Raw genomic sequence first — 24,661 nt, forward strand, 5'->3', positions numbered from 1 at the left:
ATGCACAATCAAGTCTAAAGGCAAAAATGATGCATCATTTAAACACACCACATAGAGGCAAATATAAAAAAATCCTGTTCACAATGTTAGCGAAAGTCACATTAGATAGTGCACGTGTGTGTGTGTGTGTGTGTGTATTTTGTGGAGGGTTTACTTAAAAAACAAGTTAGGATTTGAGTAATTTGTATGGTAATTAAATGCAAATAGTCCACCAGATCTAAATGTAAGCATTCATATTAAAAGTACTTTAAATCAATGTTTTTCATGACAAGTTACAAGAGATGATATTTATGTGAATTGTTTTCTGAAATGATTTTATGCATTGATATTTAAAAGTTTTGTGTTAAGTTGTTTGCAAAACAACTTGTATTTTAATTTGAAGACTTTTTAAGAGCTTAATTAATTAAAGTAGGACATGTGATGATCCATTTAGTAATACACATGGATTTATTCAGCTGTCTGCTTCTTTGAGCAATAGGGCTGTAAGTCTGCATTATATTTCCATGCATGTGCATGGGTTTTTTAGCTCCAGGATTAGAGATGCAACTCTGTGTACTTACACTTATATTCCATTGATGACACGTTAAGATTTATGCTATTGCAGAACTGTCTCATTGTCCTAAATGGTTTAATGATTTCTTTTAGACTTGCTTTAATTATTACATTATAGACTCAAGCACAGTCCTCACCATACCTATTGGATACTGCTCTGTATTTTTTAAGGACAAATGTATGCTCATTTCTTTTTTTGTTTGCATATGCTACTTGCATCAGTCATGATTTGGGGAGACATCTCTTCACTGTGATCTGCACTCATCTCAAAGCTCTCTGCCATGTTGCCTGGTGGTATTTCAGCCCTTCTTCTTCCCTCATTGAGCTCACTGATACCAGTTGATATCAGCTGGTGATATGTAATAATAATAATAATACCAGTAATATTCAATAATAAGATCATTTGTATAAAAGTGTATTCCTTTCAGGATTCCATGATCTGTGTATGAATAGACTTTTATGCTATTTGTAATTCACAGGTACAGGTGACTGACCTGTTTCTCCACTAGCACATATATTCCTTAATGACAGAAGTCTGACATATTTTCTAACTCATGAAAGTAACTGATCCATCACAGGGTCTAATCTACTTTCCCCACATCAGAAAACTCCTTCCAAGAGTATGGTCAACATTCCGCTTGCCAGAGCCAATCCATCCATGAGATGCTGAAGACCTATCTCCTCATGCCAAAACAAAGGCATATTTGTAAATGTTCGATCTGCTGCCCCTGTGTAGAAGCAGTTACCCATGATGACAGTATCCTATCTAGACCATCACCAGTAAGCAACAGTGCCTCTGTCACAGTCCTGAGGTACACCGATGTATCAGCAGGTCATTAAATATACTGCAGCTGAGTATACAGCCTCAGTGATTCAACTAAATGCTTCTTTAAATGTGCTCAAACTGTACATGGCATCACTTAAAGTAGCCATATATCAGCATGAAATTTAATGTTGTGATATGTTAAAAGCAAACTGCATCAAATAACTATAGCACTTGATATCCATTATTTCTCATTGTATTATATTCTGGCTACACTTAGGCAAATAAAGAGGCTACCATGATACATCGACTTCCTTAACACTGGCAAGCTGAAAGAAAGAAAAAAATGCCCAAAACACAGAAGAGTAACATCACTGACCTCATATATGCCGACTCCACAGTCTAATCAATTCAAAGAAGGGAGAAATCTCTGAAAACAAGTGAATCGTTGCCAGCTCACACTTCGAAACACCACCAATGATTTCCTATTGGAAACAGCATTCAGCACTATGCCTGTCATCTTTTTTTTTTCTACATTAAACTGCAAGCAGTTGCACCTTGAGCCACTAGAAAAGCTAGTAAATAACAACAGTATCTTTGTATCACTGATAGCCCTCATTTCTGATCATATTGTATTTATGTGTGTCTACAACTTATGTCAACTGTATTCGTGTGATTTTTATTTCATAGGTACATATTTTATGATGCTAGTACTAGCAATTAAACTTGCTGCTGTAGTCACTGAGGCACCTATATGAACATACTCCTGGAGTGACACTCTGTATTTAATAGGCTGCAGTTTTGTGTATACAGCTGAAGAGTTCAATCTTCATAGACGGTACAGTATTGGAAAGAAAGATCCATTACAGCGCGGTAATGACGTTTCATGTTTTCTGCATTCTTATTCTTCAAAGTTTTGTTTGACAAGAAATCCACTTATGCTGCTTAGCAACACCACAAGCCCTTTTTGACAGAAGAACTCCCAGCATGGAGTAAATATAAATGACAATTATCTAGGAAAACAGGTTCTAGTATGGAAATAAATGCAACAGGCAATTTCTTGTTTATACACACTGGGTTTCTGGAGATGGTTTCCTTTGTGAGTTTTAAGACAGCAGGAGTCTTAGAGTAAACAGTATTTTCATAGTGAATAAGATTACATTTGCAGCCAGTCAGTAGTTAAATTTTGAAACTTAGCTTTATGACAAATTCAAGGTTAAATATACTTTTATCTTCAGTGCAGAAGGGCCAATACCTTATATATGTATACATTCCCTGCAACATGGGCTACTTTAGAAATATTTATCAATGTAACCAAGACCACAGGAAAAAGTATCATTAATACAGAAATGTAAAAAAAAAATCCTCTGTTGTATACATCAAAGGAATTAGAACAATTTGCATTTGTGAATAAATCTATCTTTGATATTTGGCTATTCTATTTTATGTGACAAAATTTACTTGTGGTTCAAACATTTATTTATTTGCTTTGCCATTTTTTTCAAACTTGCTTTTTAGTTATATATCCATTTAATGCCTTCTGTTTCTCTGTTTGCAGGCAATGAAAGTTTAAAAGAAAATTATGTTCAGGACAGCAAAATGGGATTCGTCATCAATGCGATTTACGTCATGGCTCATGGTCTACACAATATGCATAAGACACTTTGTCCAGGTCACGAAGGGCTGTGCGATGCTATGAAACCTATTGATGGAAGCCAGCTCTTAGAGTTTCTTTTCAAGGCTACATTCACGGGAATTTCAGGAGAAGATGTCTGGTTTGATGAACATGGTGATTCCCCTGGAAGGTAAAACAGGCTATTTGTTATTTTTATCATCTGGTTTAAATAATCTTGCCTAATTAAATATATGTATGATGCCAAAACATACATGGTAATGATTTTGAATGCTGGCCATAAAAAGATAAACAGAATGTACTGCAATAGAAATCTGCAAGGACAGAAAGAAAAATTGTATTAGTGCCACAAGCATAAATTCTTCCAGACAAAGTACAACTATGATGTAAAAATGAGTAAAAATAGGATTGCTTATTTAAATATGTATTTATTTATGTTGACTAGAATAGTCCAACTGGGCAAAAACAGCTCTTCTTCAGTGAAAGCCTTAGGAGAAAAGCTCCTAACAATGAGAATAGTAATGCATACATTGATGTTCTAAGGAAACACTGCATTAAAAATCAAGATAACGTACAATAATGGCCTAGTCCTAATAGAACACTACATTAAGAATCAAAACAGCATAGACTAATGGTCTAAGGTAAAGAATTTTATGGAAATATGATATTAATATAAAGTTTTTTGACAGTGATATTCAGTTTATCCAACATTAAAACAGTATAACTTTATTTTACAGGATGGAAAAAAGGAGGTAAAGGAGGAGAAATAGGAGGAATTAATGGGAAACTGGGAAGAGATATATGGGGAGTGATAAGAAGGAAAAGTGAGAATTTGGGGAAAATTGGAAGTAAAGGTAGAAATCTGTGAAAAATGGAAGTAGGATACTACAGCCATACAATCAACTTATGGTTTGTGCTTAAGGTATAAGCTATAAGCCTTATAGATATGATAGTGGTTTGAAGTTTTCACATTATTATAGGGAAGTAAATGAGCAGAGCCAAGAGTCAGTCAGGTGTTACTTTAATTTAGCTTTGAAGCCTTTTGATTTATTTGTTTCTGTTGAAATGGTAACTTGTTCCAGTGTTTGATGAGAGAACTGGAATACAGAGGTTCTCCTACATCATTGTTGGACTTGCTAGTGGCCAGAAAAAGTTTCTAATTGGCATATAGCACACTGTATATTGAATACTGCTGAAGGATGTTTTTAGGGAAGGCAGTTATTGGGCCAGTAGATAAATATATGGGTTGTGACTAGCTGGGTCTATTTTATGCATTCTGCTAATTCTAAACATGGTAGTTATTTAAGGATCTATATTACCATGTAGACAGGGCTGTTCATCAAACGCCCTTATGTCGACACATATACGCCTGCATACCAATATTTCGAATGGCCACAAAAGCGATTTTTTTCCCAGGGAAACAAAATCGCTGGGCCAACAATAAACAAAACAAACCGACAGACACAATGGAGTGGGGGGCTTCTCCCCACACACCCCCTACTTAAATATATCAACTCTGAGATCGCACTACAGTGGGGGAAACAGCAAATTCCTGACAATGGTCAAGCGATTTGTTTCCCTGGGGAAAAAAAAATTGCTTTTGTGGCCATTCAAAATTTTGGTATTCTGGTGTATATGTGTCAACGTAAGGGCGTTTGATGAACAGCCCTGTCGGCATGGCAATATAAACCTTTATTTAAGGTGAAACAATGGTACAATGGTGAATCCTATATGAGAAGTCTGTAAAAAATGTTGCCACTTTGCTGTAGCATGCCTCTAATTTGTTTGCTGTGTGGTTTGAAAGTTTTACATATTGCTGGTGCACATAGGGGTATAGAAATGAAGTAGGACTGGACAATAGTTTTCCTTGTTGCACCTGTTAGGTATAGGTTTGACCAGTCGAGAAGTCCCATTTTTTTTTAAGCTGATCAGATTTCAAACTTTTGTCTGTAGTTACACCGAATGGTTTTGTGTGAGCTACCTTTTCTGTGGTAGTGTTATTATGTGATGTAATATTAAAAGAGTGTTTGAGGGCAGAGAATTGTTTGGACATGGATAACATCAGTTTGTTTTTCTTAAGGTTTAAGATCAGGCTGGCATTAGATAGCTAGGGTTCAAAAGAAGAAAAGGATGCTTGAGTGATTGGTGTTTTGAAGAATTTTTGCCATGCCAAGGAGGGTGGAGTCATCAGTGTACTGCACAATGGTGACTTATTTGATTGCTGAGTGGAGCTTGTTTATCAATATATTAAGTAGAAAATGACCAAGAATCGAGGTTGGGGGACACCTACAGGAATTGGAAGGAAAGTTGATAATGTGTGTTTCCATTTTACAGCCTGTTGTCTGTTTCTAAGGTAGCTATTGGACCAGGATAGTGTAAATTGGGAGAGGCCTAGGAAGCAAGGATCATTAAGGAGTTTAGGATATGAGACGGTCAAATACTTTGGATAAATCAAGGAAGTTGTAGGAGGCTATGTGATGATTGACACTTTTGTTGAAATGTGAAAGGGCAGTTGTAATGCTATTACTTAGATGGAGGGTCTGTGAGAAGGGATTGTTGGCAGTGAGGTGTTTGAGGAGCTGTGTGGGAATGTGTGTCTCTAAGATTTTTAATAAGGGGGACAGTATTGAGATAGGCCTATAGTTAGAGAATTATTTTGAATTTCCACCTTTGTAAATGTGTATGATATAAGATATTGTTTAGAGGTTTGGGCATAGCTGTCCAAAATGCAGTTATTAATAAAGACTCCCATATGTACAGCACAATGCAGCATTAAGAATAGTATCCCAGAGCTGCATTCCAAAACAGGTTATGCTCAGTGCATGGTACTGCCTCAGGTTTATGGCTGTAGGTCCATCTTAAGTGATTGCTAGTGTGCCTCTTCAGCTAATATATGCTAATGAGTAAGCATGCAGATCATTATGGTCATTTGCATTAATAGCACTAATTCCAACAATATTGGAGGATGCACTGCACTGATTGTGTTGGGAGTGGGGGGGGGGGGAGCAATAGAATTCAGAAAACCATGGGTTTACACTCAGATCTACCGAGCTGTAAACCCTCCTTTGCCAAAGCTCCACTGGGCAAGAACATTATTAAAAACCAGTTCATGAGATTACTTAGGCAGGTTCCTATACATTACACTCTGGTGGAGTACAACCTTATGTAGTATGTATATGACTTACTTCAGTTTCTACTGTTGTTATATAGCTCTCATACATTGGAAAACAAGCATATTTAATCTTGTGCCATGTAGTTTCATTCCCTTGGTTGCTAGTTCTGGTGCATAAATGTTTGGGTGACTAGAGGATGTCTTTTACTAATTTGCATGTTGTTTGTTCTCCCACCATGTGACAATATGCCCTGGTTCTCCCTTTTTGGTAGTATGGGTAGACAGTAGGCTGAACACTTTGAAGTCCACCACCTGTCACTCATAGGGTACATGGTATGATGACATGAACATTTTACAGTATTCCATTTCACAAACCTTTTTCAATATGTAGGTCATACACAGGTACCCCAGTATCCCATGCCACTGTGTGCCATGTACCGTTGGCTCAGCTTCCCGAAAAACTCTTCATGCAGAAAGCCAGACCTGGAGATAATGATAAATACTGCAAATTCTTCTTCATCTTGACACAAGACTCTTAATGGCACCAACCTAACTAATGTATGCATTAATGTTCATTAGTCATCTGCTCTCCCATGAAAATGCCTGTGGCTCCAAAATTATGAGGATGAGTAAACCTTTAATGTAGAAGGGAAAAGTGACTGCCACAAAGATACAGTTATCACCTGTTCAAAGGAACTACTTGCACTAAGGAAGTGTGTTTGTGTTAGTGTGTGCATATATGTGGATCCGTGTCTGTAGGGGCATGAAAGAAGCTGTATGAATGTACGTGTGTGAAACTGTTTGTCTGGCAGGGAGGTCACACTAAAAGGTTTAGGTAGGGAATCCAGATTCTAGATGTGTGTGTGTGTGTGTGTGTGTGTGTGTGTGTGTGTGTGTGTGTGTGTGTGTGTGTGTGTGTGTGTGTGTGCAACTAGTTTCTCTTTCTGTTAGCTACACTTGATAAGGCTTCACAAATATGTCTTACTATTGGTGTTAAACATTGCAAGTGTGTTTATATATTGCTGAACCGCTGTGGGGAAATTTAAGTATGAATTAGCATGCTAGACTTCTAGAGATCAGACTTCATTAAAGTTTGCATCCATTTTTGACTTCTATGATGGATGCTATGGTGTTTAATCTGACTTACTCTTATATAACTGTGAAATGCATTACCTTTTTGTAACCTATTCATCAGTATCTATAAAATTAAGGGTATGTTTTGAATCGGGAATTTCTAGAGGTAAACTACTCAGGTGAAAGTAGTTAATGTTCCTATTTTTACAATGTAGTTCCATGATCTGATGAATCACTAGAGTGGGGGTTGGGGGTATAATAATCATTTACTAGCTAGTTTTGTGTTTTACAGGAATGAAATGCCTGATGGCCTGTAATCAGAGACACAAAACAAGAAAAACAATTCTAATTTAATCCAGTTATGAAAAATTTTTAATAACAATGATAATTAACATGGTTCTGCAAATCAAGGTTGGAGTATTTTATACAACAATGATTTTGCTGAAGACTTTAATTCCTGCTTTAGTTCATGCTACTTGACTAGTCCATTTATCACTTTTTACTAATGTTGCTATTAAATATAATTATACCCATTCAAGGAAATACATTTATTTTATGGATAATGTATTAAAAGGGTTAAACCATCTAAATGCATGGTACCTGTCAACCCCCCTCGGTTGTATTTAATGAAAATATCTGTTACTTTGTTTGATGCTCTTGAATGTTTTCAAATAATTCCTTAAAACTTACTTCATTTTCTTGATTTTATTTACATATTTTAATTTTGTTGACCAGAATGTCCATTTTAAGAGGAGGACCAAGGATTAAATTCCTAAAATACAAATATATTATTATTCCTTTAAACAAAAGTGATCCAAAGTAAATTTTAAAACTATTGGTTTATTTGGTTATGAAATTATTAATAAGATATTTTAGAACCATCATAGCTACCAAAAAAACAAATAGAAAAGTCTGCTAACCAATATGACTAAGTGTGTTTTAAAATATAGCAGAATAGCTGTAATTGATTGGGAGATAATTATGAATAATTTTTATCAGCTGACCGAAAGATAACCGTAACTTCAGCTTGTGCTGGTTTGAAGAAGATATTAAATTTAATCCTCTTTTCCCATAAAACCACTAGTCTGAATTTTCATCATATTGTTCAATATATAGTAAGGTGAATATTGAATTAATTATGTAATAAGAAACAGTAAATTTGGATGAATTGCCTGTGGTCCTAGAGGTCTTTGTTGAATTATGGTGCCTCCAACCAGTTCTCTTTAACATCTTTTTTCCCTGGCATTGTTATATATAATCAGGTCTGGTTATCCCAATTTACACATAACTGATAACTTGCCTGCATAGCATTGACTACATCTGACTGTTTTAGGTTCCATTCAGGTGAAGGACATCCACTTGAAACTTGTTTTGCTGAATGCTATTTCAAACAAATAAAACAGTTGGGCAGATTCAATAAACCATACATGGTCTTCTAAGTCTGTGTGTGTGTTGCACCGCACACATGGTAGAGCACTGTTTTGTATTCAGTAAGCAGCTCTACACAGTGTGTAGAGCTGATCAATCATGATAAACACAGTAGCATGATAATTACAGCATAAGCAGCTGAATTGTTTGCTAATTAACCAATCCAAGATGGAGGAGCTATTGAACAAACTATAAAGCAACTGTGTAAGACTCAGTGCTGGTTTTCCTTGCAAATTCCACAACCTATTGGAATGCAGCCACAGACAGGAGTCTACACAGAAAGAATGTTAAGGGCTGCTGTTGCTTTAATTCATGTGTATGTGCAACAGGCTGATGTCTATGCTGCTGCTGCTTCTACTAGACCATGGCCAAGAAGGAGAAGAGTTTTCAGACCCCAGTTAACTTATCACAATCTGTATGAGGTCGAAATTGTAGAGTTCTACAGGGTAGATAGAGACACACTGCAGGAACTCTGCATCCTCTGTTGTCCTCAACTCAGACCCAGGGCAAACCAAGGGGAAAAACACCAGTGGAGACAAAGGTATGTGTAGCACTTAGAATTTTAGCTACAGGAACTTTTCAGAGACCAACAGGAGACATGTTGGGGGTGTCACAGGCATCAGCATCCAGGATCCTCCATCAGTTCCTGAATGCTATGCTCCAACATGCCAGTGACCACATATATATTCCCTGTACTACTGAGGAAAGAGCCACAAATATGCAGGAGTTTTACTCTGTAGCACACTACCCTGATGTGCTTGGTGCCATAGATTTTACATATCTAGAAATCAAGGTACCACATGAGGAACAAGGAAGGGTCTACATAAATAGAAAGGGCTTCCACTTCATTAACTGCCAAGTTGTGTGTAGTGCTAATGGAAGCATCTTGAACGTGTGTGCTGGCAACCCAGGCAGTTACCATAACCCACAAATCTGGCATGCCTACCAACTGTATCAGAAGTTCACTAGGGGTGACATCCCACAGGGCCATTTACTGGGGGATGCAGGTTATGCACTGGAACCATGACTGATGTTGCCTATCAGAAATGCATACACACCCACTGAAGAATTCCACAATGAGGCACACGCTCAAAGCAGAAATATCATTGAGTGTGTGTTTGGGCTGCTGAAGTCACAGTTCCACTGCTTAGATACATTTGGGGAGCCCTGCAGTATAATCCATGTACATGTACTGAAATATTCAGTCTGTGCCATGCTTCACAATATCATCCTGAGAAAAGAGCTTCAGCAGGATCAAAAAGGGGAAGGGACACACATCCCACCACCAATGTCAAGGTCATCACAGCCACACACAGGTGAGGAGTCAGAGGAAGAACCAGCAGCTGCTGTGGGTATAGGCAGACATAGGTTTGCTCAATATGCCCTTGCACTGACTAAGAGGCAGCACATAGCACACTCACACACCACATATTTCTCAACTGTACAGATTTTTGCCTCATATTTTTGGTCTGCTCCTCATAAAATGTTGGTTTTCTAGCAAATCACTGGCAAATCATTGAGGCTTGAAGTCAGAAAATAATGACAGATGTTTAAGTTACAGAGTTCATACTCATCAGGAAAATTCATGCTAATGCAAAATCTGTTATTCTAACAACTTTCTATGTTTGTAAGAGCAATATTTAAAAACTGTCCCTATTTTTTAGGCCTTTGCCCCCCCCCCCCCATTATATATGACTTTGTCCAGATTTCTCGGTCTTAGAGGTTGAGAGATATGGTTCACCACCTAAGGGGCTAATACCTTCATTCTAAACACACACACACACACACACACACACACACACATAGATATATATATATATATATATATATATATATATATATATATATATATATATATATATATATATAGTAACATTGATGCCAGGCATTGCTTACAGCCTTTACCTACCTATGTAATGGCTGTGTACTCATAGCATCAGACAGAGTCAGCCCTGAACTAAAACTGTTGCAACTTCTGGATTTACAAGGTAAGTGTTGAACCTGGAGTGTTAAAACAGAATTGTGTAATAATACAAATGAATGGCATATCCTTGCTTGTTGTGACTTGGTAATATAATTAAGTAAAATGTGGATAATTTGTACAGCAATGACTTCAACATGTGATAGCAGAGACTTATGTGAATACGTGTCCTCTATCAAGTAATAGGCCTCAGGCATGAACAATTCATACATTCATACCTTTCAAAAGTACTGATGGCCAATGAATATCCTCAGTTTGGCCTCATATTTTTGTACTGGAAAATCATTAAAGGGAAAAGTTAGAAAGTAATGATACACATTTCAGTTTCAGACTTTACATCCCTCAGAAGGTTCTTAAAAATACTAACACAAAAATTATTTGTCTAACTTTCTATGACCAAAATATGTCAAAAGTACTATTAGAAAAAAAAAATCACAAACATGGGTCTACTAAGCACTAAGTCAGCTATGCACCCTGAGCATTAGATACATAGCTTATGTATTCCTGAATCCAAAAGATAGAAATCAAGGATATGGCACAGTTATCACTTGCACAGTTTGTTGTGTGCGTGTGTGTGGGGGGGCAGGAAACCAAGGCTGACACAAAGGGTAAGTGAGTGCGTGTGACTAAGGAAGAGAAACATGCAGACATTTGGATAAAGTAACAAATGACCAGTGAGACAGAATGAGCTTTAAGCTTCATTGCTGAACCATGTAACTGCTGTCTATGTGTGTGTCTGTATGGCCCCTCCAGGTGAAATCGGTGTGTGAGTGTCTGCAAGAACACAGCCAAGCTCTGTGGTAGTGCTGCATCTTGGTATGTCAGACAGATGTGAGCCATGCATGGCAGAGGTAGCAGCTCGCTGTTGTTGTACCCAACCATGAGAGCCAGGAAGTGCAGTGTCATGTCCACACCCACACCCACAGTCAGATGCACTGCTGCTACCTGAATGTGACTGATGTCTGCTGGAAGAACTCTCCTTATGAGGACCCCTAGGACCACAACCACATGGCCTGCCATGTCTGGGTGTGGACGCATCAACCACAGACACAGCAGTGGACGCAGTCCCACTATAGGACTATGATTGGGCATGCCACATTCCTATGTAACATAAAACACAAAAGAAGGATAATACACATACATATCACATAAAAAATGTTCTGCTTCAATGTAACATAAAAAAGGTAGTATTTCAGTATTACCCATTGAAGAAACATAAAAAAGTCAAGATATTCAAATATAAAAGAAGGAACTGGGAGATTGTAACATATTAGAATTACTGACAAAGCAAGGTTGGATCCAAAATTAAGAGAGTAACAATAGCAAATTTTGTTTGTTCCAACACAGAAATGAAGCTTGGTTCCCCCACCCCCAAAACAACAGGCAGATTACACATTTTGATAACAAACTGTCCATGAACTGCTAAAGATGATATCAAATAAACTGTCGCTGAAAGCCCAACAAGCTAACATCCCTGTGCCATTGACAATATAGGACATTTAGATTTCATGAAAATAACAATAGAAGAGTGTATTAAGGCTGTGCATCTTAGAAAGTAAAAATAATAAATAGTTTTCAAAGAAAACCAAAATCACAGATAATGGAAGCAAGTGCTGTAGAAAAGACCATAAACTGTAACAATACAGCACAGACAGCTCAAGAAATTACAGCACACTGGTTTATTTAGAGACAGCACTCCACAAAGTGTGGAGTGCTATATCTGAATAAACCAGTGTGCTGTAGTTCATTGGGCTGTCTGTGCTGTATTGTTACAGTTTAATAAATAGTTTTCCATGGTGCTCAAGCCAGTTGTTTGTTTTAGAAAGTAAAATGCCTGGACAAATATGCCTATGCCATCAGTACACTTCTAAAAATGCATACAGATAAAAGTAGCATTGGCATAGAGATAAAATTAGCATTTGCTAATGAGTATATATATATATATATATATATATATATATATATATATATATATATATATATATATAGATTTTTAGTGGCATTTCAGCATATCCAGTATATAGCTGAAAAAATGCAAGCATACCTTATCAAGATCAGTAGCCTTCTGTACAGATAAATACCAAAGTAATATCTTATTCTCTATTATCCACATAAACAAGTTTCCTTACCTTTAGGTTCCGTAGCTACATGGTTCTCTTGTTATAGATTCAAGGCTGTGAAGATGCAAATGAGGATTGCTGAATCCCAAATACCTGGCTCCATGTAGCTGATGTAAACACAGTGCAGGCATTCCCTCACTGTTTGTTGCTAATGGATTGCAAATGTGAATGATTACTGGTAGGGAGAAGGAAAACATAACAGCAATTCAAACTCCCTTACCTCCAGTGAGTATGTTGGTCAGGTTAGGTTTAAAAAGTGTAGAGGCAATTGTATCATGGTTTTAAATGTAAGTTAAGCAACACACATTTTGCAGTTTCTGTTCAGTAACATCCATTTTCACCTTAATTTATTGACAACTCTATATTATTGCCATTTAATGTCCTCACACATTTTAAGGAGCATGATACAGAATTATTTACAGACTGCACATCTCAGATTACTGGTCAGATAAGACAAGAATGAGCAGTGAACGCAGAGAGATAAGACAGAATGGCATTTATGCAGGCAGTAGTCATAAATGGTTGTGTAATCACGCAGTGCACTACATCTGAAATGAATACACGAACAAACAACTGTCATATGTTTTGTTAGCATTGTGGATGATGTTGCAGTTGGTTGTATGCACAATGATTTTCATTCTCTACTGCAAAGCTGTTTGTGTGGCAAGAGGGATAAGACACTCTTACTGTGTTTTTAAGGTTCGTTGAAGTGAAAGTTTAAATCCAGACCTGTGTGAAAATATTTCATGTGTACCAACAAAAACAAAAATTTTTAATAGATTTATTTTCTTCCTTTCTGAAAATTTTCCTTTTTTTAAATGCCAGTGTTTGCACACTGTGTGGCTTAGCACAAACAGGGGAAACAGAGAAACACAACAAATGTCATGTTTTTCTGTGATTATCTTGTTTGCGTGACACTTACCAGTGCACAAACCTGGACTAGTGGTCTACTCAAGAAGCAGACAGAACACCTGCAGACACAGCTTAAAATGTATAAAGGTCAAAATGGATACACTGTTGCAGTTTTGCTTTCCATCTGGCAACCCTGCTAAGTGACGTTGAATGGCTGTTAACACACAGAAGTTAAAAATGAATAGGGAATTATGCAACTGTTATTTAACTATTCCTGTGGCAGCAGGGGTAAGTGTAGGGCTGTAATACAAATGGTCCTGAGTTCTAATACAGGAAACGCAACATATTTTTACTGTTGTGACAGTTTAGTTTATAGTAATGAACAGAAAAATATACAAGCATTATTTCAATATTTCTGTGGCAATTGGTATAAGTGTTGGGCTAACATACACATGGTCCTCGAGTCTAATCCAGGAAATTCCAGACATTTTTACTGTTGTTCCATTTCACATTATATTAAATATCACTTAATAGACTTTATACATCATTATTAATTATGGAGCTGATATGAGCTATATGTATGAGGGATAAGACACCCTTACTGTGTTTTGAAGGTTCAGCTGTATGACTGAGGGTATTCTGTCTATTATTTTTCTATAAGTATAATTCTGCTACCTGGACTTGGATGGCCTTCACACTTAAATAAGACACATACACAAATGAATCTATATACAAAGACCTTGTCAGGTCACACACGTACATGGTTAACACCTCAGTCTGTCATCTGTATTTATGAATGATTTATAACTTTGTCTGAAAAGCACTTCTTCTGTGGAAAAGATGGAAAATAACCACTGTAGAAGAAAATGTTTTGTCCCTTATGCATAGGTTTGAATCCCAGACTGTACTAATCAATTTTAGCAGTGTATAAAGCCAAGTAAACATGTGCAGGTCATGACATTCATGGCCCCAGTGCCTGTCTGCAAAATTAAATCACCTAACAGTTACAGCAGCAGACTCTCTTCAAACTAGTTTTTTATTTATTTTTATTTTATTTCTTTAACATTTGTTTACTGGGAAAGTCCGACTTGGAACAAAGCCAATTTTCAGTGGACGCCCTGGAAGAAATGCTCCTGATGCATGCCTTTGTAATGTTGGAGGAAACTGGAGTACCCAGAGAAAACCCACATGAACACAGGGAGGACATGCAAACTCCACACAGAAGGCACACCAGCTGAGAATCGAATTGTAGAACCTCTTGCTGTGAGGTGCCAATGCTATCTCTGTACCACTGCCAATGTCAAGTGTCAGATTACCCTTCCATTTTCAAAAATTGCTTTCCTCCCTGCTTGGCACTGTTGCTCTCCACCTAACATCGCAGAAACATGGTTGGCATTGTTTCTTGTGTCTGTGCACTACCAGTAAATGCAATAAAAGGAATTTGAGGGAAGTTATTATTTGCTATTGCTATTGCTTTGGGATTAGGTATGTCTGGTGTTAAAGGGGAAGATGTCCAATTCAGGGCTCAGAGGTGGGGTGTTCAGGAGTCTAGGATGTTTATTAGACTCCTGGTAAAATGCCACAGCCTAAGACTTCTGAAGGGGGACTATTCTGAATCCCAGTACAAGTCTGATATTTGGAATAGTCTGGCCAAGGCTGTATCCAGTGCAACTTGCATCCCACGCACTGGAAAACAGTGCAGACATCATTTCAATTACCTAAAAAGGCACGAAGGGGATACAGTCAACCAGTGGTTGGATCAGTTTCTAACTAGTGACATCCCACAGTTGTCTAAATATGCTAATAAAGAGAATTTATAATACATAGAATGCTAAATATAAGCAAGACTGATATTTGCAACACACTTCTTTTCTCTTCATAGCTTATCCTGAAATAGTGGTGAATAGCCAAGCTGATGTTGATTGTCTAGAGAGACTGATGGAAGCAAGTAGTTTGTATGCTACACAAGAGAAGTATTATTGTAGCTGCAAAAGTTAAAGAAAAATGTTTTATTTTCGATACAGTAGTAGCAAAGTAAGCATGCATATCTTAATTGTAAAAACAAGTATGCATGCATAAGTCTGTAGAACAAACTAACTTTAAGAGGCAAGTTTAATACTGTACAGAGAGAGGTGCTGGGTTCAAATACTATGAGTAACAACTATACAGTACTGCAATCATTTAATAATATTACATAAATCCAATTCTACACAAGTGGCATAAATGCCCTGCTATTAAATGTAATCTGTATAACTGGACCAGTAAGGGGACAGTGATGACAGTCCTGTGAGTGAAGGCTAGATTCTCACTGTCCCCATGTTTGATGGGCATGGGCTTGCATTTTCCCCTTCTTCACTCCAATCATGGTGTTCCCCAACCTTTTGTGCCCCTCACCTTCCCTGCATCTTATCTTGTTTTCCTATTTATTTGCATTTGCTTCCTCACCTACCCAACTTAGCTGATCCAGAAATACTAACGTCCCTTACCCAGCATTCCTCTCTTACTAAAGTGAAAAAAAACAGGCACCTGTCCCACAAAAAAATTGTCCCATACATAGCTCCACATTTCAAACATGTTTCTTTTTGACACACTTGATTTGGTCCAATTGACTATACAATATGACTGCTTTGTTGCCACCCCTCTTTGTGGAGGTGACAGTCCAAAGTTAGCTAATATTCTGTACATATTTTAATTTTACACTGGAAATGGATAGCTATGGTTCTTTCCTACCTGTCTCCTACACATTCCTATATTTTTTTCCCTTTATTCCTCCCCCTGCTTGCCCCCATTTCACCACTTTCTTATCTACCCCATTGTGACACCTATAATCTGGTCAAAAAAATAGAATCACACACAGTGTACATAAGTACCAAAAAACAATGTAGCCCTTCCCTTTTTATTGTCTGTGTTTATGGAGAATTTGGCATCTCACACCAATGTTAAAGGGCGATGAACAGATCTTTGGAGGTGCGGTTAGCTGTGTGCAACACTGCTTAAACATGCTGCACTATGTCAACATATAACATTCACAGTGAATGTAGTATTACGATTTATTTCTTTGCATTATCACTACTTAAAGTATTACATGCACCTGGATTCAAACACTATATCATTTGAGCTCAAAACAAAATAATAAGCAGCAAGTTTGTTTCATACCCTCAAAACTGAGAAGTCTTAGAATTTTAACATTGCTTAGCAATGCGCAGACAGGGAAAGCAGTAGAGATATGTATCTCACATACACAAACACTTTGCCAACCATCATGCAAAACTGCTGCTCAGTGGTGTGCTATGCAAAGTGGACAATAGCATGAATAAAATTTGCTTACTGTCCATTTAGTGTTCATGACATAAAGCTACCTATGGAAACAAAAAAAAATGAAAGCTATAGCTAAGAAAATGACACATATTTACAATGCAGACATCTGTTACCTTCCCACATGCACTGCAACCTTAGTCTCTCAGTACTTGATCACAAATATATCAACTACACTACATAAATTAATAAGCAATGTTCTTATATTTTATACACATCTTTAGAATGACAGTACACATTCAGATTTCCCAGTATTTGTAGTAATGTGGAGTCCTGTTGGCATATAATTTGTAAAGCTGTCTCTTAAAATATACTTGCACATTGTAACACAACTACCAAATAGTACACATTGCACACTCATCAATCAGGTAACATGCAGAACTTTAATATTTTGACAGTTGAACATTACTAGCTATCCATTTCATGCAGACCTCCCAACATTGTTCTCCAACATCCAGTGCTGATGTTGTCCACTATAAGTTGTCCTGCAACCTTGCAAAAGTCAGACTTGTGCCATGGTGCTTGAGTAAAATACTGGGCTCTGTAGTCTGTGTACTTACATAGGTAGGGGTTCTGTTCTCACTGCAGTCAACTGGGAGATGTGTGTGTGTGTGTGTGTGTGTGTATGTGTGTGTGTGTGTGTGTGTGTGTGTGTGTGTCTGATCTCACTGCAGTCAAATGAGGTGTGTGTGTATGTATGTGTGGGAGTATATTTGTGCACCTGCTTGGCATTAGAGACAGCATTTTACACCAACATGTGGGGCAGTACTATTACCATTTTCTTCTGACTGGACACTGCTGATGTCATTACTTATAAATTGAAGTGCTGTCTGACACTTTTCAAGTCAGACTTGAGTTGTGGCACTTGCCTTAATTACAGAGTTCTGTAGTCAGTTTACTTAGGTAGGAGTTCTGTTCTTACTGCAGTCAGCTGGGGGTATGTGTGTTTGTGGAAATGCTTGACATTAGTGAGAACATTTTACACCAGCATGTGAGGCACTGCTATTACCATCTTCCTGTCACCAAACTCTGCTGTCATCAGCTATAGCTGATTTGTGGATCTGCAGTATTCCCATTAGGGCAGGGTCAGAGACTGACCTGTAGGCCAGGCACAAATCACCTCATACTGTACAATACAGGTTACAGTGACAGGGCTTTCAGTCTATCCACATATGTCATGGCATGGTTTGCAGGCCCTGTATTTTCTTGGTGAGACCCTCCTGTTGTCTCACCAGCTGCTGCAGGTATCTGGTGAGGTACATGCAAAAGGGAGCATTATACTCTATTAGTGTTCTGATGAGGTTCGAGTACTGTGTTATTATATCATCTGCAGATATGGATATGATGGCCTGATTTATGAGGTGCATGACGTAGCCTTTCATACCACTATGGACACTTGGTGGTCTGAGTTCAGATTGCTATCTACATGTGTTCCCAGGTCTTTCACCAATGGATTTAAGCATAGGGGGAGTGTTGCCAAGCTCTAATTAGCAGGGAATTCCAGTTTGCAGAAGGCCAAAATATTGACACATTTTGTGTTTGCTGTAGAGTGTGTGCCTTTGCCTCCAATCATTTCTCTGTGTTAGACCCTCCTGTAGTATGTTAATGTCATTGGTGACCTCAGTGATTGAACTCAATATGCAAGCATCAGCAAAATTGGTAAGCCAAAGACCGTATAATTTAGGCTGGATTATCAAGAAATAAATTCCAAAAAGTAAAGGGCCCAGCACAGATCCTTGGGTATGACAGTGGTGACAGCTCTACTGGTAGAGGTTGATTCACCAACTTTCACAGTAAGTGTTCTATTGGTGTGCCAAGTGGTTCACCATCTAGTGATGTAAGGGTTACTTCCTAGCTGGGAGAGTTCTCAATGATACCTGAGTACGGGATTGCGTCCAAACCCTAGGCCAGATCAAGATAGGCAGCATGCACTGTTTTACCTCCATCCAGGCCTATCACACAGAATCAATGGGCTATGACAACATCACAGACCACCTATAGCATGATTCAGAACATACACCTATCCGACATGGTTAGATACACACTTCAACACACCCTTCAGATGGACTATGTTCCTGTAGAAGGGTGTACATCAACATGCATCCATCTGAGTGGGGAGGGGGGCAGCACCTAAAGCATGCATGCATAGACACATGCTGACTCTCCTCATCCGTGAGGTAGACCGACATATCAACATGGGCCTTTTCTAAATGGACACTAATAATATCCTGGCTGTGTGCAGCAGACATGTATGAGTTGTTAATGCTACACCCATGTCTGTTTCATCTGTTAGATGTCCTCAAAGAGGTCATTGAGGGCAGGCATGATGACAACACTATCATCTTGTGGAACTTGACCAGGCCAAGGCATTTGACATAAATCCACACTGAGGTATTCACTCAACACTGTCAGATATGGCTATAAACGCCTATATCACCAAGTGTGTAGACTACTAGATCAAATACATGGCATCTAAATCTGTTGAAATGTTTGAAGTGACCTATGTCTCTGGTCCACAGATCAGGTCCATACATCAGAGCTGCTTGCTAGGCCATTTCCTTTCCATTATTTAAGTCACAGATGTCAAGAATAACATAAACATCCCGTGTCCAAACAGCTGTCTGGAGGACTACGGATTGTTGGCAATCATTGACTCCAACTTTGATATTAGTATAATACAGACAGTATCAACACACACCAAACATTGCTGCCACAGCCATGACAACACATAATATGAAACACACAACCCAAGGATAATATAGACATCACATCCTATATGCAGACCATGTGGTATGTGACCTGTGTCCTGGCATAGATGGTATGTGGAATGTCCACCAGCATGTGGCCACAGTGGTGACTACTCCCTTGTATGTAACAACTACTGAGTATGTGCAGGATATCCACATCACAGGCCATAATACCTCCATAGGTCACAGTCTTCATCACACTAACTGAGTACAATGCATACTTCTTCATGTACCTCCCTACATATCTTCCAGTGATGTGTAAGTGAAGTGCACCACCTTTGCCACAGTGAGCTGTCATACATCTTATTGGCCATACATATATATTCTTTTTGTTGCATAAACATTACTGTCTGATAGTGAGGAACCCCTATCAAGGCATTACGCCAGATATATGTGTGATACCTGTTTCACTGATGCACACAGTGCATACATAACTGGTTGACAACATTGATGGCATAGGTTACATTCGTGACCTTGTGGATTTTGCTATATATATATATATATATATATATATATATATATATATATATATATATATATATATATATATATATATATATATATATATATATATATATATATATATATATATATATATATATATATATATGTCTGCCATGCACACCAATCAACTAGCCTGTATTGATTATAATGTCACATACAGGTATAACAGTGTCCCTCCTAGTACCTCCATCAGATGTCACATTGTTAGGATAGTGTGCTTGATTACCCTCATAGAATGCAGATGTGTCACAATAGTTGTACAAGTGTGTTCATGAAGAACACCCTCTGCTGACATTACAGTCATATTCAGCCAAATCTGTTTACACAATTTCACAATATGCATCCAACCCCGATTTGTATATAGCATCCATCCCTGATAGAAGTTTTCTCCATTGTTCATGTCAGGATGCTTATATCACAAAGACATCCTTCTCCATTGTTTTGTCACCTTGTCTGACAGTCACATCATATACATTTTCACTGTGTTGTCCATACTGTACCATGTTGATATGTGATTAGTATTCCAGCTACAACTGTCTTCCATTTATATGCCCTCATCTGCTGTACATTATGATGTTTCACCTGTCCTCTTTCCCTGTGTTCATTCCTATAATTTATCTGTGTCCCTAGCCAATACAGACACTTCCAGTGACAGTTTATTTTACATGGCAGTCCATGTACCCTTAGAGATCATTTACACAACATTTGTACAGAATGCCTGGAATGGGATACCACAACACTCTGCACTGTATACCCTGTCCTGTAATGTGTTTGGAAAATATGCATTGCTATATGATAAACTTTGGTAATCATTGTGGCATTCTGTGCAATTTCACTAAGCTATTTTGCTCTATGGTAAAGAAGTTATCCATGTTTCTTTACATGGTTTCTCACATTTAAATGAGGTCCATGGCATGAATATCTAATCATCACTGCTGCTCACCTGCAAACATGTAAACTCTGTGTAGGCTTCATGTGAAGCCTATACATAGTTTATTGCATCCCACTGAGTGTCTAAAATGGAACTTGTGCAGCTTGTTAAAATATTTATCTTTCTGGAGTCAAGGCTACCCACTCTATTTATGCAGTGGGCTATGTCTCAAGTATAACTAACTGTGGAAAAACATCATCTGCACACTTGGTCCTCTCCAAGATATACAGCTTACTCTTCTGTTGCCTAGAGTTCATAAATCATTGCTGTAAGGAAAGCAGAGATAACACTCATCCTTACAAGTCCACCAATGTATACTTTAGTCCTAGTAATCTGGATACTATGGACTTTATAAATGCTCTGTCTTTAAGATCTCCTGACTTTTTGTTTGCTGAGGCATATGCACTTTGCTGCACATGTAGTTCTGATTATTAAAAATAAACTATGCAATATCCATTGTGTTTTGCATGGAATACATGCATTTGGTCGCGCAACCGAATGTCGATCCGTAGTAATTCCAAACCGTAATGTTGAAACTCGTAGGCGCGAATGCTTGTAATGTCACGCACAATGTTGAATTCAAAATTCCCGATCGCACAACCACCGCAACAAGTGCAACCATGGGTCTAGAGGGGGGAATAGTAGCCTAGCCGGCGTTCATTAATTCCGGGTTCAGTATCTGCAGATTTGACAATTTGCGATCTTTGGATTCTGCTTTCGACATGTTCGTGTTTGGGCATCAGCCATTTGCTCAAATGCATGTATACCATTTTGCATAATATCTACATATTCTTCACTATGTGTATTTACATCTTCAGTCAGACCAATTATAGAATGTAAAAGTCAGATGTGCCATTGCAAGAAATGTGAAAAAATAATATTTACAGAGGATTCAGTGTATGTCAACACATCCTCTTAACTTTAAGAAAAGAAAATACAGCACTAGAGCATGCACAGACCACAACTTTTATTAAAAAAAACAGGTTAATGTTTTTGTCTCATATAGCTTAAAGAGATATTGTCAGACAAATAGTAAGCATCAAACGCATAATGAAACAACACTGTATAGGCAGAAATATTTAATAAAACACTGCAGAACATACAAAATAAATTGCTTCTTCAGACCAGAAAAATCACAGTGCATGCACAATATATATATATATATATATATATATATATATATATATATATATATATATATATATATATATATATATAGACATATAATCAATTAAGATTCATTTAGGGCAAAAAGGACTTCACTGTTTCAAGTTAAGCCTTAAAGAGACCTTACCATTTTAGTCCCTTTCCTCTATCTGCTTGGAAGTTCAAAATGTATAGTTCCCTATTTTCTGTAATAGTCTTAATATCACCTAACCTTTGAAACTATAATTTTTATGATCTGAAGAAGCAATTTTTGTGAAAGCGCTTCATGTGTTTTATTTTGTATGTTCTGCAGTGTTTTATTAAATATTTTCACCTATACAGTGATGTTTCATTTTTTGCTAAGTTTATTTTATTGTAAACTCAGCTGATGTGCTCCATTGGTTTTGATTTTTGTCAAACACATATTTAAATGATCAAAACATTCAAAATGGGCCAGATATAAAACATCACTCAATAAAATGCAAACATTTTTGATGAGCAAGTTCATCATCTCATCCATCTTGAGAGAGGGATGCCAAGGAAATTTGTGGAGGTTTAACTATCCATACCAATTACAACAGGTACCTGTAAGAAGGGCAGTCTGGTACAACTAGAGTTACAAGGTTAATGACATGTTAATGGAATAACTATTGGAAACCTTACTGAGGACTGTGGAACAGAATAGACCAGAGGAATTAAAACTGCTTTGCATACAGCAGCTTAAGGAAAGTAACATTTCTAAAATATAACTTACTTACTACAAACTGAATGTGCTTCAAATAGGCTTTATCTATTTACTAAGTAGGTGGGTTATTTTGGTTATGATATTATCTTCATTATAATTGTTTACAAGACAATTAAGTTTAAGTTAATTAATGATAAAGTCAAATAATACTCAGGCAGCAGTAAATACTGATAATGATTTTAGGAAACCAAGTCTATAGTTTTATTTTGCATTCAGTTGGTGAGACCTTCAAAACTGTACATGAAAATGAATGTTTTGCTATGTTGGCAACACCAGCTAAATGCAATTTTTTTTTAATCTGAACAAAATATCGACTTTTAAAGAATACCACTAGAGCAGGTCAGATTTTTTTTGTTGTAGGTAGTTATTTTAGTTATAGACCTGGGCATACAATGCAAAATGCTGTGTATACTAAATACTGATTCAAGTCCTTGTTGGGTAACAAAGTAAACAAATGGAATGACTGATGAGATGTCAAATGAATTGCCAGTGAATGAGATTTTTACTCACAAAAAGTTGCATTTCATAACACATCCATTTTTCCAAATGTTTGGGATACCCAGGATTCATGTGATACTAATGATCCACTCATTTGTTATATTATTGCAACCAGTAAAAACTGCATAAAAGGCCCAGCCAAGCTAGAGTTTTTACTGTGCAACACCTTAAACTTCCTGTAGTGGAAACCCATGGGATGTAGTCAAATGACTCTTGAAGGACATTCCAGTGCTCCAGCTTCTGAATGCCTATGAAGTTTTGCTTGTTACATTTTAAGCCTTTATGGATACATTCAGGCCAGTAAAGCCAAACCCCACTAGCTGTAGACATGCCATGTTGTGACTTTTTTTCTGGGCTCATCAGTACAGCATACGTGGATTGTTTGGTTTCTCTTTAAAAACATAAAGCTTAAAATCAAGCATGATGACCTTAAATATTAGGGTACCTGCAAAATATCCAAAATATCATCCAAACCAAAGTGCAAAAAACTGGAAGAAGGACTCAGCCAAGCTAGAGTTTTCACTGTGTAATACCTCAACCATTCTGTAATGGATGCCCATGGGATATATGTAAATGACCCCTGAAGTAGGGTTTGACTTATTGTTTCCTATAGATAAACCTACAGGTCTTTTTTTACAAAAAATGACAATTAAATGAACCCACATCTTTTAAATACTAGTTTTTATATAAATTACATTGCTATTCCAAAATGTCTTTTGAATTGTTGTTTTTCTTATAAGTTCAAAATTACCTTCAGTAATATGTCAGTTTCTTTGTATAATTGACTTAATTTATTTGACATCCATACTATATCTAATAGGGCTTGCCAAACTAAGTTCTCCTGATTACATTGCATTGTTCTTATTTTTCTCTACAATAGTATAGTTCTCATCTGTTGCAGGCAGTAAAGGCAACCATTTTTCCTGCCTGTTGGTTCTGACTTCATCCATAATATTCATGTATCATAACATTAATATTAATGTGACGAATTAGGTTAAATGCCACAACACCCCATGGAATGACTGAAACCATTAATCTAAACTGTTGTTAAAATTAGTATGTTTTGAACATATACCAAATATATATTAAATGTGTGTTGATTTGTATTAAATATGTATTAACTTTGGTCAGTGTAGTAAAGTAGTGGGAGGGATTTTGATAGTAATTATAGGTTGCTGTTGTATGTTGATGTTAATTCTGAGGATGTCTTTTTTCTTAAAGGCGAAAGCGCTTAACGACTGATTTTTCATTGACAATGAC

General features: G+C 37.3%; 1 protein-coding gene across 1 annotated transcript in view; it reads left to right on the forward strand.

Annotated features, from left to right (window-relative positions):
- The window catches only part of GRM1 (glutamate metabotropic receptor 1), a 3,392,621-nt gene that overhangs the window by 2,127,227 nt on the left and 1,240,733 nt on the right, over positions 1–24,661 (forward strand). Inside the window, exon 5 of the mRNA XM_044068819.1 lies at positions 2,874–3,120. Within this exon, the coding sequence (XP_043924754.1) occupies positions 2,874–3,120 (247 nt within the window). The remainder of the gene's footprint in view (positions 1–2,873; positions 3,121–24,661) is intronic.

The sequence above is a fragment of the Protopterus annectens genome, chromosome 1.part0 (genome assembly GCF_019279795.1).
Source record: "Protopterus annectens isolate FY-2018-M chromosome 1.part0, PAN1.0, whole genome shotgun sequence".
NCBI classification, from domain to species: domain Eukaryota; kingdom Metazoa; phylum Chordata; order Ceratodontiformes; family Protopteridae; genus Protopterus; species Protopterus annectens.